The 19,944-nt window shown below is 42.0% G+C and overlaps 1 protein-coding gene across 1 annotated transcript in view; it reads left to right on the top strand.

Moving 5' to 3' along the window:
- The window catches only part of ADGB (androglobin), a 435,925-nt gene that overhangs the window by 295,949 nt on the left and 120,032 nt on the right, over positions 1–19,944 (top strand). Inside the window, exon 22 of the mRNA XM_088474497.1 lies at positions 900–1,031. Within this exon, the coding sequence (XP_088330623.1) occupies positions 900–1,031 (132 nt within the window). The remainder of the gene's footprint in view (positions 1–899; positions 1,032–19,944) is intronic.

Raw genomic sequence — 19,944 nt, 5'->3', positions numbered from 1 at the left:
ATACCATCTAGCGAAATACTACTGGACTGATTAAGCTATTGATACAATTATAATACGAGTTGTTTATAATCAGTAGGTCATATTAATGGCTAAACTCTAGCCTCCCCATGCTTTGCCTAGGGAAGGTATGATAGGAGAGCCCCAGTGATGGCTTCTCACCAGATTTATGGCTTTTCTCCTATAGATACTGTTAATCTTAAAGGGAGTTTAAACCTATTTCTCTGCAGAGATCGAGCAATGAGAGGGAACAATGTTTAGCATTCACATACCCCTGAGCTATAACCATTTAAGTAAATACAATTTTTAGATTAGTCCCCATAAACTATCATTTTAGCTGTAGCCAATGCATTTGAGCAAGCCTTAGCTCTATACCTATCCAAAGGTGTAAGCCAAGTTCTATATCTTTACAAAGCTTTCATTTTGGGCTTAACATGGAGTCATAGCCAATAATCTACTTCATTAATTAATTGAACAGTTTTCCAGATGCTATATTATGTTACTAGTATCCAGGATCCTTCATTTGTTATGTCGCTAGGCATTGTCTGTCTGTCTGCTAGGTATTGTTTCTCTGTCCCTCTGTCTCTCTCTCTCCTTGCTCTTCCTCTGATTCCTCCAAGTATTTCTGTTTCCTTTTTCTCTGTCCCAATATAGCCATCACATAATTATTCTCCCCTACCTCTTCCTATGTCATCAGTCTTCGCCATTCCTCCATTTTCCATTGCAAATATCATAAGATGTGTGAACAGATGTACATTTGCTTATGCACTAAAAGGCATCTCTTATGTCCAACTGTAAATCCGCTCCTCTGTGCACTGCGCTTTCTCAAGACCAACGTTTTGGATTTCTTAATACTTTGATTTGAGATTTTAGCATTATTGGACTTTGTGTTTATTTAATAGATTCAAGTCCTGAAGTATTATCTTCCTGGCAAAACAGAACTGCTACTAGCCTTGAAGAAGCTGCAGCAACTAAACTTCAAGCATGTTGGAAAAAAGTTTTCTATAGGAAAATCTGGAGTTCCAGAAAACCAGGTAACACAAGTACAAAGCAATTTACACAATTCTGTATGATAAACTTGTTCACACTTTCCATCAGTTGTACTAGCAAATATGTGTAGGATGTGGATAACAGTTTCTCCTGGATCAAAGATAATGGGACTGAGGGCCTGATTCACTACTGATCGCAACTGCGATTACAATAGCAATTACTCACGCAGTTCAGCTGCGATAGTATACTAATCCATTGCGATCGCTATGCCGCTGCAGCATAACATAAGGACACTCACTTTACCTTACACACATCTGTAATGTTTAGCAAGACTGCGAAAGCATCGGTACAATCGAGTACCATTGCAGCCTCACGCATACTTGCATCTTACTGACCTTACTCAGGATTGCTAACCTTGTCGCACACTATGATTCCTTAAGATGCATATGGGATCTCAGTGGATAATTTATGCACTCCGCTGCAACAGCGTTCAAACGCACTGGCATGCCTGTGTTTCACGACCCCCCCCCCCCTGTCACCACCCCCAAACGGTACTTCCTGTCAATCACTCTGTGATGGGTCTGCGTAGTCATAGCGATAACAGTCCTGGTCGCAGTAGCCGGTTCGCGCACACACTGCAATGCATACACATGCTCAATACGCAACAGTTGCCCTATTTCATGCGTAGTGCGTATTAGCATTGGCGATCCAAGCTAAATCAGGCCCTGAGTTTGACCACACTTGCACCCAATATTGCAGATGTAAAAAACGTTCACTAAAAAATTGCAATTATATGAATTTGAACAATGACAAGATACATGCAGGTCTGTTCCATGTCTACATCAGGCACACATCAGATTGACTTACACCCATTTTTTTAAACATAGCATTCAGTGTTAGGTTTGATAAAAAAAAAAATCTTATATTCAGCAGGTGAGAAAAAATTGTTTTCTAAAATATGCTCAGAAAATCTTATAATATATATGCATACAATGTAGAAAGCTCTTATGCGATACCATCAGTGGTGAATCCGCAATCAGCCAATGAGAAGCAGCTACCTAGCATCTTAATCAGTGTGTATTTGAACCTGCAACTGATACAGCTATGACAGGCATACATCCATCTTCTTGCGGCCCTGTCTGCACCTGATTACTCTATCACACCCTTTCTGTACTTAACCGCATCTTCCCTCCTCTGTCCTGCCTCTTCCATAGCAAGCAGTCAGAAATGACATATTAGAGCAGGTCTGCATATGGGTGTGTGGGTCTGGGCAAGTGCAGAACCAGTTTGCATATTTTACACTTTGCAAACAGGTATACGTCAAACTCAGCATCAGCCTAGTATCTGTACTATTGAACTGAGAGAGTCATACTGCATATAAATGTTACAATCAGTCTCTCTACAGTAGGATTTATGGGTTATCCCAAGACAACATGTACAGATGTGTCCATCTTTGCTGCAGTTGCGGTAAAAAGCCCCTCTCTGTGCGACAGGTCCCGTGAGACTCTGCTAGTGCTGGGGTGTCTTTTTTGCGCCTTCTTTGTCAAAAATATGTGTAAGTCGCAATACTATGTGACTATAATGCACCAGGAGACTGAGCTGATTAATTTAATTTTGGACACTTGTATATCTGTGTGCACCTGAGTGTCTCAATCTATATACAAAGTACTACAATGTAGCTATTGCAGCTTTTTTCATTCCAAGTTCTGCTGTTGTTCATATACAGACTCAAGTACACACATATATACAAGTGTCACATATCAAATTAATCAGCACAGTCTCCTGGTGCCTCGTAGTCGCATCACATTGCAACTTACAGTAGATGTATTTTTGGGGAAAAAAGATGCCCAACAGTAGCATGGGACCTGGGGGCTTACTCACGCCAGGCAAGTTGCACTGCATGGCTTATTGAGGCTAGATGTATAAGGACACATCTGTATGTGATACCTATTTACTTTTACTGTACTTTTTGTACATAAATAATGTAAATGTACAATTTTTTAATGTTATTTACAAAACACTTTTTTAACGTTTAGGCTGCACCAAGGACCGGTTAGACAGCCCTCTAACCTACAAAAGGGCAGCAAATAACCCTCTCTCTCATTTGAAAGTTGAATTTCAATGAGACCTGCCTGTAATAAAATACCATTAGAAATTTTAAACAAGTGTCCAGAGCTATAAGAAATGTATATGACAACAAAGTAGGAATGGGCTGCACACCGGGAATGAGAGCTTGAAGGGCCGCATGTGGCCCTGGGGCCTCCTGCTATCTATCAGTGATTTAGACTTAGCCTGGGCATGTCAAAACCATATTGTCTTCAAGTGACCACTAATTACAGTTGCATGTCCGTACAGTGCATTTATATTAATCTCTGCAATGAATGTCACTTTCTAATAAAAGTTAAATATTTTATTCTACGTTGTGGTATTATGTTGGATTATTCTTGTCAGTTTAACACAAGTAGCATCTCTCATCTTTCTGCAATATGATTTTTCTGTGAATTGTCAGATTTATCTTCTCTCATCTTTATATGATGTGGCACAGCGGGAGCCAAGCAATTAAACATAAGATCTTAAAAGTTGCTATGCAGTGTAGAGAACCTGAGAAATGAGAAGTGTTTACTCTTAAGATAGGTAGATAAAATTCAGTTTCTAGGCAACAGCAGTTGAAATTCATTACTAGCAGTTAAATGTATAAAAGTAAAAAATATGTTTTGTTTCGTAAATATTATTTTATTTTAGTTGTCTGTATACTCATTGGTTAGTATTGTTTATACACCTGAACATCTCTTTGTTAATGAAAATGTCTAATAAGCCAATCATGGCACATGAACTCAATGCACAAAAACTTGCGGACATATTCAAGGGGTTTAGTTGTTCAGAATCAATCATCAGAATGGGGAGGAAATGTGATCTAAGTGACTTAGGGCCTGATTGAGAGATGAACGCTAATGCGATCACAGCTGCAACTTTGTACGCAATGCAGCTGCGAAAATATGCTAATGGTTGCAAAGCTTACCCAAGCATAAGAACGTCCACCGTTGCCTGCTCATCTGCGTACGTTGTTGCTTACCTGAGTAAATATCGGTAACATCGATGCACATCAGCGGCCATCTTGCCCTTGCCGCAGGTCTGACCAGCTGCAAACACTGCAGCTCTCCTGACACGCAGAGGGCTCTCATGCTGCGTAGATCGCAAGGGCTATGTCACAAACCATGTAAGAGACCTCCACCTGAGACCCCTGCATCTCCCTGTGCGCCTGTGCCATCGCGGTCTGAGGTGCCACCAGCCTGCTAGCCGCGTGATTCTCAACTCTGGGCCTTCCCTAGGAAGTCGTCTGTAACATCCCCGTTGTTGTCTGAGTTCCTCTGTCGCTGATCCATGTGCGCACGACGCGCTAGTACACAGGTCTTCCGGGCCATGGGCGCGGCCATCTTGGTCCGGGTCAGCTGATGCCCGTGTATCCAGTCACCAGCAGTCTCAGCTTACCTCAGCCTATCCGCATGCGGCTGCTGGTATAAAAGACCGTCCTGTGACCCATGCTAGTTGCCAGTGCAATAATGTCCATTGCTCCTGCATGACCTATGTTCCTGAGCTCCCAGTGTGATACTTCTGCTTCCAAGTTTCACTCTACTCCAGTCCGGAGTCAGATCCAAGTTACCCATTCCACTCTACTCCAGTCCGGAGTCAGATCCAAGTTACCCATTCCACTCTACTCCAGTCTGGAGTCAGATCCAAGTTTCAACTTCATTCCATATTGCTCCAGTCCGGAGCCAACTCCAATATTCAAGTTCATTCCACATTACTCCAGTCTGGAGTATACTCAAGTTCATTCTTCATTACTCCAGTCCGGAATCTAATTTTAATTCTTCAAGCTCGTCCTCATTGCTCCAGTCTGAAGTCTAACTCCACTTCTTCCAGTTCATTCTGTTCTAAGTCTACAGTTCTTCCTACAGATCCTTTTCCAAGTCCAGAGACTATTCAGAGACTTTTGTTCTACAACTTTATTCAGTATCTTCTAGTTGCGTTATCTCTGCACTGTGGACTATATTATAACTTCATATATTACAGTTACCTCTATTCCTGTGAGTAGAAATTACATTAAACCATCCAGTTTTCAACCATCCGTTGGTTCAGGTGTCTCTGTCACTCAGCCCAGTTCGGGTACACAATCACAAGTTCCTAGTTTCATTACAGGCTAATTTATGCACATCCATGTAACGGCGTTCAAATGGTCAGACATGTCTACGTTTTTAAGACATCCCAAACGCTGACAACCTGTCAATCACTTTGATGGATTTATCTGTGCATCTGTAATCAGAATTGCTCACAGGCTTTTACACATACATAATTGCAAACAATCACCCGATTTGCCTTAAATATCAGCACTGCGTAAATCTCTGACTCAGGCCCTTAGACCATTGAATGATTGTTTATCCCAGGAGGGGTGATCTCAAAAATGGCTGAACTCTAGTCTCAAGAATTTACAGAAAGTAGAAAAGCATCTGTGAACGAAAAGCACAGTAGCAGAAGACCACACTGGGTTCCACTCCTATCAGCTAAAACTGGGTCCACTGAGGCTGCTATGGGCACTAAACTCTCTAAAATTGGACAGTTGAAGATTGGAAACCTTTTACCTGGTGTGCCGAGTCTCGATTTCTGCTGCAACATGCAGATGGTAGGGTCAGAATTTGGCATAAACAACATTAATCTATGGATCCATCAAGTCTTGTGTCAATGGCTGAGGCTGAAAATGGTGGTATAATAGTATGGAGAATGTTTCCTTGGCAATCATTAGGCCAATTAATATTAATTGAACATCATTTAAATGCTGCAGTCTATCTCAGCATTGATGCTAATTATTATGGTCACTGTAGCAGGATAATGTGCCATGTAACAAAGCACACCTCGTCTGTGTAGTCAGTTATGGCCTCCACAGTCTCCAAGTCTCAGTCCATCAGAGTACTTTTGGCATATTGTGGAAGTGAAGAATCGCAATATGAATGTACATGTGACAAATCTACAGGAATGGCATTATGATATGAACATTTTCAACCTTGGGTATTAGTACCAACAGAGGTACGAGCTGTGACGTTCAGAGGTACTTGAAAAATGTTCTGTAAAAGTGGGGCAGGATGGGACATCCAGGTGATATTTACACGCATAGGGAAAGCAGTGCCTTCAAACTGTCAACAGGCACAATGTCGACATCCTCATGATGTTGACAGTTTGAACGACATTGTGGTGTCAACATGCTTACTGTTGACCTTCTGATCGGATACCTGTGGAACATGATTGAAAACCACACTGCTATCCTGTCAACATAAACAAGAATCTCTAAGGAAGGCTCCCAGCACCTTGCTGTATCATACCATAAATAATTCAGGCTGATCTAGGGGGGATACATGGGGGTCCTAACCAATACTAGAAAGGTGTACTTAATGAAGTTGCCACTGAGGATCTTAAACAGAGTTACACGCAAGTCGGCCCCATTTGCACTCGCATTGATTGTATGGATGTGGATATTCATCTATCTGCCAAGATGTTCACATCTTTGCAACAATACCGCCCCCTACTTGTATGATTTAGTTTCATAGCTATTATCATTGCGCACACGCACCAGCCCTATCCTTGGTGCAAGAGGTGTGTCTGAAAAAAGACAAATCGCTGCATACACACAACTCAGCATATTCCACAGTTCTGTCTACATTTCCCCTACTAAACTACGTGCCAACACCCTGTTAACACCCAGTAACATACATACAGCTGCATGACCTACAGTTGAGTTGCATACAACTGTGAATTGCAAATAGATATGTACGCTCAGCTACCAAGCATGCTTAGTTCTAAAACACGTAAGATACATCCTACAGTATGACTCTCTACCATTACCTGAAATCATTACACAATTATAGACTTTGCATACAATATGTCAGGTTGTAGCACTGGTGAAAACAAAGTTCATCTGAAATTACAGTTAAGCGCCAGAAACTATTAGCATTAGCATGCTGAGGCAGATGTACTGCATTCTTAGAGGATGATAAGGATATTTTTTCTCCTCCCATGCTGAAAGGTGGTCAGATGAGAATGGAAGCATAAATCTGCAACAAGCAAAAAAGAACAAATGTACTGTACTGAGATAAGCTCACGTCACTATATGCATTGCACAAACAAAGAAACTCTGATAGTGTCTGTGGTAATGAAGAAAAGAAAACTCATCATACTCTTTCAAATTTAGAAAGCAATTTTCTCGAAAGGATGGTGTAATCTATTTCAATTTGGGCTTAATTTATCAAGTTTTATCATTCACCACGAGGGATAAAACTTGTTGCATATGATAATGGTGCTCCAGCCAATCAGCTGCCAACTGTCATCTGTTTGGAAAATGACAGTTGAGAAATTATTGGTTTACACACCATTTACCATATGCAACGAGTTTTATCATTCGTTGTAAGTGACAAAACTCATTGATAATGAGTCCCTCTATCTCAAAACAGATGTCCCAGAATACCTATCATCTACATTTTCACAGCTAATTACTAGCAGTAAAGTTTACATTGCCAGGCAGCAAAAGTGCATATATGTGAACTGAGGGCCTGATCCAGACCCGGTCGCAAGCGCTGTGCGCTCGCAACTGGGTTGATGGTGGGCCAGAGCGCATGCGCACAACGGAGCTGACTCCGTCGTGCACATGCGCGAGACCCGGATAGCGACGGGCACTCCATCGCTCTGGGTCTCACAACAAAGGGGGCGAGCTGTCGATGTTGAGTGACAGCTCGCCCTCTTTGGTGGGCCGCCCCGGGGGAGTGGCTGCCCAAACGGAGGCATTCCCATGTGAACGCCTCCGTTTGGGGCGGCTACACTGACATCACGAGTGATGTCAGTGGGAGAGATTACGGCTCTGTTAGAGCCGAAATCTCTCTGGGTTTTGCAGCCACGAGACCCTACCACAAGGGTCTCGTCGCAAGCCTGATGGTTGCGATGGTCTTGACCATCACGACCATCTTCTTGGCCGCTCGCTATAGCTGTGGGTGGTCACCCACAGCTATGCGAGTGGCCAGGAGGCCATTCTTAAAAAAAAAAAAAAAGACCGGCCCTGATTCAGAGCGAACGCTCTGTCAGAGCGTCCGGCTCTGAATCAGGGCCAGAGTTCTTGCATACACACAAAGAGGGTCACTGGAGGCAGATGGATCTGACTGGATCCCTCATGCCACTACGGAATTCCATCCAATATGAAGATGGCGTCAGTTCAGTTTACGTAGCAAAATAGAGTTTCAGTATCTGAAGTTTGTTGAATGTACTAGTGGTTCTCCATGTGTATTGGGCCCATTCAGCTTAAATAATAAGCTCCTAAATCCCTTAAAATCTACATTTTGGTGCTGGGTTGGGAGCAAAGAAAAAAACAGCAAATAAATGTGCATCTTGGCAAATCCATGTAACACTGTAGGTGTGGTAGATTTAAATGTGCAGAGATATTTAGATTTGAAAGGGGTGTGTCCAAACTCAAACATACATTTCAGTGTAAAAAAAAAAGCTGTTTAGCTTTTGTGGGCTACATGCAAAATCAGCCAGTGCTTACCCTGCATGCCAAAATAATAAACATATTTGCACCCCTTGCATCACTGCAACATGATTTGTTCCACATGCAGTTACTTGCTTTCGCGAACCTGGTCAGAGACCCAAGTATCAGACCTCGTCACTTGCTTGTCAGGAGTATGTACTGGCATGCCTGGAGATCTCAGTTCATCATTTGCTGTCACAGCAGGTCCCGCTGTTCCAAACCACTGGCTCTCACCGCCAGAGCAGCAGCGGGCCTGAGCGCTGTTCACTGCTCTCCCACTGGTCGCGTCTTGCTTCACTCCACAGGCAGCCATGCTGGCTCCTGTTGCTGAGCGCAGCCATGTTGTTCTCAATCAGGTGACTAACTCACAGCCAATGGAATCCCAGTCTGTCATCACCTGACTCCATTACCCAATCCCTAGCTAGCCCAGGGTATTTAAGGAAGTTCCCAGCACTGTACAAGTTGCCAATGTTGTCTTCAGCTTAGCTGACAAATACCGTCTGAGCTCCTGCAGAAATCTCTGTTACTCAGTGTAGATTTCCATCTCGCTGCACCGCTGGCTCCAGTTGCTATCCGGTTCCATCTTGGTAATCCTGCCTGGTTCGATTCCGGTAATCCTGTCCTGTTCCATTCCGGTAATCCTGTCCGGTTCTATACCGGTGCATCCTGTCCGAGTACATTCCGGTGCATCCAGTCCGGCCCGATTCTGGTGCGTCCAGTCTGGTTCCATTCCGATGCGTCCAGTCCGGTCCCATTCCAGTGCATCTAGTCTGGTCCAGTTCAGGTGCATCCAGTCCAGTCCCAATCTGGTTCGCACACACTTACAGCCAGTCCAGATAGTCTTCAGACTAATGTTACATGTCTACATCCAAAGCATCTAGCTCCTGGAATACAGCTCCGGCTTCATTTGCCTCGATTCCTAATCTCCGACTCTCTCTGCCAAGCAAATTTGCTGGAAATCCTAAATTATGTTGTGGTTTTCTCAATCAGCAAACTTTCCCACTGATAAAGCCAAAGTGGTGTACATTGTGTCGTTACTAACTGGTTCAGCAATTGATTGGGCATCACCTCTCTGGAGAGATCTAATCCACTACTCTTGTAGCCGCTTTCTGGAATGGTCTTTCAGACAACCTCACGAGCGAGTTAGCTACCCGTGAACAGCCAGATAGTCTCAGTGACTTGATCTCACTTTGCAATAAAATTGATTTGCGATTCCAAGAATGTTCTTGTGAAAAGAATAGTAATGAACACCACAGAGTTTGTCATCCTCCTCTCCTCCTACAAAATAACCTATGCAAGTGAGTCGCTTCTGGCTCTCCACTAAGGAATGCCTTAGATGCTGCCAGGAGAACCTCTGTTCCAACTGTGGTGCTTCAAACTATTATCTGAATACTTGTTCCAAGCGGTTGGGAAACGGTCGCTCCTAATCTGCAAAGGAGAGGCCAGGTTAGGAGTCTTGTCTCACTCTCCTAAAAGATCTGACTCAATAATTTCAGTCTCCTTGGGAAAGCTAGATTCTAAGCCAGTATCTGCATTTCTGGATTCTGGAGCCATAGAGAACTTTTCCTCTGACTACTTTCACCAACTCCAGGTGCCTACTGAGAATCTTCCCCAATCCATTTCCCTTGCAGCCATAGATGGCAGCCTGATTCCTCAGGGTATAATGTCCTCCAGAACCTCTCCTTTGAAGCTATTCATCAGAAATTTCCTTCCTGGTTATTCCCAAGTCAACACATTCAGTCATCCTGGGACTCCCGTAGTTACAAATGCACAGTCCTCAAATTGAGTGGTCCTCCATGCAAATCCTATCCTGGGGAAAGTTCTGCCAGGACCATTGCTTCCAAAAAGTTATTCCCCTTTGTAGTATGGAAAAGTCTATCAAGGAGTTACATCCACCACAATACCACTCCTTCCAGGATGTGTTCAGTAAGCAAGGGGCGGATCAACCTCCCCCACATCGAGCATTGGATTCCCCCATTGACTTAATACCTGGGAAAATGCCACCACGAGGTCATACCTATCCTTTTTCTGTTCCTGAGACTGCAGCCATGTCCGCATATATAAAGGAAAACTTGTAAAAGGATTTATCCGACCATCCACTGTGCCAGCAGAGGCAGGCTTCTTATTTGTGAAAAAAAAAACGGCAGGCTCCACCCTTGTATCAATTATCGGGGTTTAAATGATATCACAGTGAAAAATCTTCGGGGAGTTTACAATTTAATCCAGATAAGAGAAGGAGACGAATGGAAAACCGCAATCAACACAAGGGATGGGCATTACGAATATCTGGTGATGCCCATTGGATTGAGTAATGCTCCTGCTGTGTTTCAACACTTTGTTAATGAAATCTTCTTAGACCTTCTCTACAAAACAGTTGTCGTCTACCTGGGCATTATTCTTATATTCTCCTCAGATCTTTCCTCACATCGAGAACAAGTCAAAGAAGTCCTCGACTTCACAACAATCACCTCTTCTGTAAACTGGAAAAATGCATCTTTGACGTCCCATCTGTCGCTTTCTTAGGGTATATAATCTCAGGATCCAACCTCCAAATGGACCCAGAAAAGGTACAAGCCATTCTATCCTGGACTGACCCTACATCCCACAAAGCTACTAAAAAATTTTCAGTTACTGTAGTTAAGCAATCCTTCATCTCAGCTCTGTCTTGAGACAACCAGAGATTGATCGTTCATTCATTCTGGAAGTGGGCGCGTTCTCAGAAGGAGTTGGAACCATCCTTTCCCAAAAATCTTGTGACAACAAAATTTATCATGGATTCTTCTCCAAGAAGTTGGCTTTTGAGGAGTGGCGCTTTTTGCTGGAAGGAGCTAGCTTTCCTATTTCAGGCTACACCAATCATGGGAACTTGTTGATCTTAAAGACTGCTCAGTGCCTATCTCCTCATCAAGCTCGTTTGGCATCATTCTTGTCTCATTTTGAGTTCAAGTTATTTTTCAGACCCGGTACTCAGAACAGGAAAGCTGATGCTCTGTCTTGCTCTATGTGCGCAGAAGAGGATCCAATCAAGACAGAACCTTATCCAGTGCTGAATCCCACTGTGTTCGCATCCACTCAACTTTCTAAGGATCCTCCTTCAGGGAAAACCTTTGTGTATCCTGATCTACATCAGAAACTTCTTTCTTGGGCTTATGCTTTTCGTTTTTCAGGTCAATCAGGAATACAGAAAACCCATGAGTTCATCCAAAGATCATACTGGTGACCATCCAGTAAATATCTGATGTACAGGCCTATGTTGCTTACTGCGCAAAATGTGCACAACACAAAACTTCTAGTCAACCTCCTTCAGGGTTGCTCCCTCCATTGTCCATCCCAACCCATCCATTGACACATTTCTTGATGGACTTCATCACTGACCTCCCACCTTCAAAAGGATACAGCACAATATGGGTAGTTATTGATAATTTTTCCAAGATGGACCATTTTGTACCCTTAGTAGGTTTACCTTCTGCTCCCTACCTGGCTCAACTGTTCATATCTGAGATATTTCGGCTTCATGGACTTCCTTCCAAAATAATCTCCGACAGAAGAATTCAGTTTGTGGCCAAATTTTTGGAGGTCTCTCTGCTCATCTCTACAAATAGAATAATACATTTCTACAGCCTATCACCCCTAGACCAATGGACAAACCGAATGTGTTAACCAAGATTTAGAAGGATTCTTACGATTGTACATCTCCTCATTTCAGGATGACTGGTTAGAGCTCCTGCCATGGGCAGAGTTCGCTCACAACAACACGTATCATTCCTCTTCTGGTTCCACACCATTCCTCACAGTCTTTGGTATTCATTCTCGAGTACCAGATTTCCAGTCCTTACCTGTCTTTGATGTTTCAGATGCCAAAGCATCTCTTCAAGATTTTGCAACAGTCTGGAAAGGGGTTCATTCCACTCTAAAGATATCTTCTGTGCGTTTATATAACTTCCTTGGACAAGAAGAGAAGAGCCATCCCCAATCTTCAAGCTGGTTTGGCTGTCTACACGCAATCTCAGATTGCAGGTTTCTTCAATAATATGTGCATCCCGCTTCATAGGACACTGCTTAATTACCAAGGTCTTCAATCCAGTGGCATATTTGCTCCATTATTGCATCCCAAATGTCTTCCACTTTTCTTTGACACCGCTCATCCTCAAATGGTTTCAAGCTTCTCTTCCCATAAGTCCCAAGGTACAATTCTAACGGGGTGTGGATTTTGAGATAGAGAAGTCCTGGACTCCCGTTTAAGCTATGGTCTCCTCTAGTATCTCATAGATTGGAGAAGATATGGTCCTGAGGAAAGGTCTTGGGTTTTCTCCGAAGATGTTCACGCTCTTCAGCTGGTAAAAAACTTCCATATCAAAAATTCTCATAAAGCCAAGAAGAGTCTCTTTAGAGGGGGGGGGGGGGTACTGTCACAAACCTGGTCAGAGACCCCAGTACTAGACCCCACCACTTGCCTGTCAGGAGTATGTGCTGGTGTGCCGGGAGATCTCAGCATCTACATTCATCATCCACTGTTCCAAACCACTGGCTGTCACCAGCCAGAGCAGGGGTGGGCCTGAGCGCTGTTCACCACTCTCCCACTGGTCGAGTCCTGCCTCACTCCACAGGCAACCATGCTACAGTGTCCCCAACTTCCTGCATGGATTCTTTCCTGCCGGCTCCTGCTGCTGGGTGCAGCCATGTTGTACCCAATCAGATGACTAACTCACAGCCCATGGAATCCCAGTCTGCTGTCACCTGACTCCATTTACCCAATCCCTGGCTAGCCCAGGGTATTTAAGGAAGTTTTATATATGACAAAGTTGTGAGTACGCACTAGTAATACAATTGAAATGAATGGAAAATTGCTATTACATAATTGATACCAACATCATGGTTCATCACAATAAAAAATTTTTTTGGATGACTCTAAGTTGGTGGTGCACCCTTAAAATATAAAAGTACTTTCTGCAAGAAGCAGAGGAAAAGGACAAATATGCCTTTGTAGGGGCACTTTTATGACAGATAATTGTTTATATATGGATGATGATGGAATGATTAGTGTGAATAAAACTTAACGTTTAATATACACCTTTACAAGGAAGTTCTCCCCAGAGAGTGATGTGTAGATATAACATGGAATCTACTAAGGACAGAAAAGAACAATATAAACGTCCTTTGAAGTGTAAATGAGTATTATTATTTATTATTGATAAAAATTCAATGAGTAATCAGCTCCTGTTAGGTTTAATTAGAATATTCATTACCCTTAATTCAATCTACAGGGAGGCACATATGATTACTTCATACAGTACATATCTGGCGAACTACAGTAGTTTTTAATGAGATCTCTGTTGTGATCGACATATACATAAATGATAGTCGGTCAGAAACAATTGTATATTGTAAGAAACCACACTATGATAACTAAGAAAGATGTTTTATTAGGATAATCCAGCAGCTTTGAAATCTGTGTCCCCTGTAGATGAGTGAGGGATATATATATATTGTAATTAAATATCAGTACACATATATAGACATTGCTGATAGTAATAAAGTCTGTGTCCCCATATAACTAAGAGGATTGTGTTTGGGAGGACTTTTATCCCAAGTATGTTAACTCATATTGGTTTTAGCAGATATGCCAGGTAAAGAATAGTACACCTTGGAGTAGTGATAAATGCATATACAGGTTGAGTCTCCCATATCCAAAATGCTTGGGACCAGGGGTATTTTGGATAACAGAATATTCCGTATTTTGGAATAATTGCATATCATAATGAAATATCTTGGGAATGGGACCCCAATATACACACAAAATGCATATGTGTTATATGCACCTTATACACATAGCCTGCAGCTCATTTTATACAATATTTTCAATAATTTTGTGGCTCAACTAAAGTTTGTGTACATACATGAAATAAATTAATGTTTCATTTACACCCTATACACACAGCCTGAAGGTAATTTTATACCATATTTTTAATAATTTGTGCCTTAGACAAAGTTTGTGTACATTTTTACCATCAAAAATCAAAGGTTTTATTATTTCAGTCATGCCAAAATTATTCCGTAATTCGGAATATTCCGTATTTCGGAATATTTGGATATGGGAGACTCAACCTGTATTAAATTGCCATATAATATCAGCAGTTTGCACTGTGAGAAACAAAGTATTATCCCAAAACAAATCAGGTGATCAGGTGAACAAGCCGCCCGGGGAAACACGTGTCCTGTCTCTGTCTATGCTCATTTAGCATGCTGATCTCTGAATAACCACACCAGCAGCTCTGACCCATGAACTTTTCCTGTGAGGTATCTTTCTATTGCTCTCCTGCGCTCTCTCATCTGAGTCCTAGTCTGTGACTCCCCCTGCAATGCCTGAGAGTAACAGGGGTGAGACTTAGCTCTTCTGCTATCTGAGAATAGAACTGTCTGTTGTTTCCCCTGGAATAAACGCTGTAGTCACTCTCTCATCCCCTGTTTGATGTAGACAGGGGAAAGTAGAAGTGACTCCTCGTTACTTTATTCCAGGTCATACTTCCTTCAGCTTAAACCCTTTCATATATATGTATTTATGCTATATAAATGTCAAATTCTATGTTTTCATTTAGTACATGTGCAAAAATATATATTTTTTTTTACTGACGAGAGTCACTACTCAGTATATATACTATTGCTTCTCTTTGTTCATGAACATTTTTTGAATTATTATCAATTATTTTTTCTTTATATATTGTAATTCACCTTATGCATTGACTTACCCTTGTGTTGTGACACATAACCCTGTTTTTTTCAGGGCACATCCTTATTACATATGTACACAAATATGTTGTATTTGTCCATGGTTTAGGTTGATATTCTGTACAAGTATAATTTTTCTGTTATTATTTTTCTTTATTGCACTGAAGACAGTGTCATTATTCAGAACATGTAACATTGTTGCTTCTCATAGTGCAGGACTTACCGTTGTGTTGTGGTACATAACCCTGTTTTTTCAGGACAGATCCTCATTACATATGTACACAAACATGTTGCATTTGTCCATGGTTTAGGTTGATATTCAGTACAAGTATAATTTTTTTGTTATTATTTTTCTTTATTGCACTGAAGTACAAGTATAATTTTTCTGTTATTATTTTTCTTTATTGCACTGAAGACAGTGTCATTATTCAGTACATGTAACATTGTCATTGTGTACTTACCATTATTGTTTGGATTTTTTTCTTTTTTTTTTCTTTTCTTTTTTATACATATTTTCTGTTTTGGGATATCACTTTGTTTCTCACAGTGCAAACTGCTGATATTATATGGCAATTTAATACATGCATTTATCACTACTCCAAGGTGTACTATTCTTTACCTAGCATATCTGCTAAAACCAATATGAGTTAACATACTTTATTACTATCAGCAATGTCTATATTTGTGTACTGATATTTAATTACAATATATATCCCTCACTCATCTACAGGGGACACAAATTTCAAAGATGCTGGATTATCCTAATAAATCATCTTTCTTAGTTATCATAGTGTGGTTTCATACAATATACAATTGTTTCTGACCGACTATCATTTATGTATATGTCGATCACAACAGAGATCTAATTAAAAACTACTATAGTTCGCCAGATATGTACTGTATGAAGTAATCATATGTGCCTCCCTGTAGATTGAATTAGGGTTAATTAGAATATTCATTACCCTTAACAGGAGCTGATTACTCATTGAATTTTTATCAATAATAAATAATAATACTCATTTACACTTCAAAGGACGTTTATATTGTTCTTTTCTGTCCTTAGTAGATTTCCATGTAACATCTACACATCACTCTCTGGGGAGAACTTCCTTTTAAAGGTGTATATTAAACGTTAAGTTTTATTCACACTAATCATTCCATCATCATCGATATATAAACAATTATCTGTCATAAGAGTGCCCCTACAAAGGCATATTTGTCCTTTTCCTCTGCTTCTTGCAGAAAGTACTTTTATATTTAAGGAAGTTCCCAGTACTGTTCAAAGTGCCAGTGCAATGTTGTCTTCAGCCTATCCGGTTCCATCCCGGTAATCCTGTGCAGTTCCATTCTGGTAATCCTGCCCAGTTCCATCCCAGTAATCCTGTCTGGTCTATCCCAGTGCATCCAGTCCGGTTCCATTCCGGTGCATCCAGTTCGATTCCATTCCAGTGAATCCAGTCCGATCCCATTCCAGTGTATCCAGTCTGGCAAAAATTCTGGTGCATCCAGTCCGGTTCCATTCCTGTGTATCCAGTCTGGTCCCATTCCGGTGCATCCATTCCGGTTCGCACACACACACAGCTATCCAGAGTGTTCTCATTGCTTCAACCACAACCCTGTACAGGGAAACCCAAACAGAGGACCGTGACCTGCACTTCTGGCACAGCCAAATCCCCTTGCGGGGGTCACTTATGAACACCACCGGCGTGTTAGATTCCACATCTCTGACTTGGGTCTCAGCCAACTTCCCAAGTACTGGCCATCTACCTATCTCTCAGTTCCCAGTCCATTAGTCGAAACTACATCAAACCTCCCAGTTTCACTGTACGCACTCCCGAACTTTCGCCTACCAGTCTACAGCTCAGGTTCCCAAACAAACCACACAAGGGTGACACTTGCTTTTTTTGCTCTGCTCCCACCTTAGAATCAGCCCCTTTAACTTTTAGCTCCTTAGATCTCATTAACCTGTGTTTTGCTGTGTGATACGCAAATCAGATTGGATATGTGGGCTATTATGGTGCATATGGATCCAAAAAATAAAAACCAGATATGGTGGATATTGAGTCTGAATACTGTGGATAGGACATGCAGTCACGGCCCTAGAATGGTACGCCAGGGGGTGTGGCCTTGTGGGCATGAGGCCACACCCAGAGACCACTGGTGGAGGATTACTTTAACATTAATGTACAAATTAACATCTCACACAGTCCTTTTGAATACTGGGAGGAAAAAAAGTCAATTTGCAGCCCCTTGTACAAGCTAGCTAGCTATTGTGTCTTTAACTGTCCACCCTACAGTGTGTACTCAGAAAAAAGTGTTTAGCACACCCGAGAGCCTTGTTAGCGATCTGTGTAGAAGGCTGCTTCCAAAAAATGTGGAAAAACTGATGTTCTTCAAAATTAACTACAAATTCTATGAGGAAGACTTCTGCCACCAATTAAAAAAAATGGACTGTAACTGTGAATTCAATTGGAGATGAGCTAATATTGTGTGATGATGCTATTAACAACAGTGATAGGATGATGATGAAGATGATGACATCTTCAAACTATGAGAATGGGTGGCAACGCTGTTAGCATTAAGCCTATTGGTAGCTTGGTATAACCAAACCACCAAGATGTTTTCTTTTGTAGGGGCCCAAGCAAACGGAGCTAGAAGTTAGACAATTATATCGCAAAGGTTTGCTAGGCCCATACAAACTTTTAACCTGCAGGGAGGCGAAGAACTGAAGATACAAATAGTACGCAGCACCACTGAATATTGCGCAATTCTCCTTCGCAATTTCCAATGTTGGCAAATTGTTATGCGCCCACCCACTTAACCATGGGGAGATAATAACTAGCATGAACTGCAAATAAGCACTGCAGACTGGACCAGTACTCCTGACAACATTGGATACTTTTTTACTGGTGATGTGTGAATATCACGATCTGATGAAAATACTATTTGATAATAAGCTCTCATACATAAAACAATCACATTGAAATAATCTTAAATTGATTTTTTTATGTAAACAAATGACCCATAATAATTCAGTATACCACTTAAAAATGAAGTGAATGAATAAATAACTATACCATTTAAAAATGAAATTAATAAATAAATAAAAATTTAGGGCCTGATTCAGAGATGTACACTAATGAAATCTGCGAAAATATGCTAATGACTCACTCGCAGTCTAGGGCTTAAGAGATGCCAACTGAAAGCATCTCACATCCATAGCTCAGACACGAAAAACAGAAACATCGAAGGCAGGTAGGCGGCCATCAGCCTTCTGAGTAAGTTTAAGCTGTTGCAGATATAGCGGAACTCCACACAGTGCTGCGAGCAAGGACGCAGTGGCTAATTTATGCACGCCCTGAAAGCAGTGTTTAAACGGTCAGACACCCCTGTGTTTTTCTAACCACCCTCCACTGACTACCTGCCACTCACTTTGCGAGTGATTCCTGTATGTGTGTGTAAACGCAAATCAATCGCTGCGCGTGCACATTGCGACTTACATGCATGAGCAATGACTAACAATCCCTCGATCTGTGTAAATATCTGCATTGTGTACATCTCTGAATCAGGCCCTTAAAAACAATTGTCAAAGTGGCAAAATTGAATAAGATTTCTCTCCTCTAAAGATGCAACGTGGTTCACAAATCAGGACTGCATTCTCAGGCAAGTGGAGGTGGAGTGACGGTTTCTGGTATGGGAAGAGACTTGGTAGATCATTCGTGTAGATGAATATCAAGATTATACAACTAATGCTGGGCATACACTATACAATTATCTGTCAGATATCTGTCCAATCTGGCTGGTTGGAATGAAAATCTGGTAATGTATGGGAGCAAATGATAATAGATTATATGGAAAACAGACAAAAACGATTGTTCAAATTGGTTACATTTGTTTTATTTAACCAATTTGGCTGAGCGTCCATTTTTGTCTGTTTTCCAGTGTTTGTGAACAAATGTTCGATTGTCATTTGCTCCCATACATTACCAGATTTTCATTCCAACCAGCCAGATTGGACAGATATCTGACAGGGGAAACAGTCAGGAAGCCGACGTAGGGAGTCCTGGCTTCCCGACTGCCGGCTTCCCGGCAAGGGTTAAATGACAGGCATCGAAATCTCGACGCCTGTCATTTTACCTACACCGGGAGCCCGGCGCCCGGCTTCCCGATCGAAGGGAAGCCGGGTGCCAGGCACGGACAGCCGCGGGGGGGGGGAGGGTTAGGTTAGGGGCTCCCGGGGGGGACTTAGGGTTAGGCTAGGGGAAGGGGGGGTTAGGGTTAGGCAACCCCGTGGGGAGGTTAGGGTTAGGCACCCCCCCGGGGACTTAGGTTTAGGCAGCAGGGAAGGGGGGGGTAGGTTTAGACACTTAGAGGGGGGATTAGGGTTAGGCACTGGGGGAGAAGGTTAGGGTTAGGCACCCCAAAGGGAGGGTTAGTGTTAGGGGGGAAATTGATTAGTGATACTTACCTTAAAGGACGATCGGGATCTTCATCCATTTTGGGCTGCCGCTGTCGGGAATTGAACTGCCGGCCATGCGGCTGGCGTTAATCATACCGTTTCCATCTGACTGATAATTGTATAGTGTATGCCCAGCATTAGAAATAGCAAAGTTGAATAAAAATTGGTAATAGCACCAGAAAATGAAATTATACAGGTGTAAGATACTTTA

The sequence above is a fragment of the Taudactylus pleione genome, unplaced genomic scaffold, assembly GCF_031769625.1.
Source record: "Taudactylus pleione unplaced genomic scaffold, aTauple2 ptg000154l, whole genome shotgun sequence".
Lineage (NCBI taxonomy): Eukaryota > Metazoa > Chordata > Amphibia > Anura > Myobatrachidae > Taudactylus > Taudactylus pleione.
This window is presented reverse-complemented; position numbering and strand designations above follow the sequence as displayed.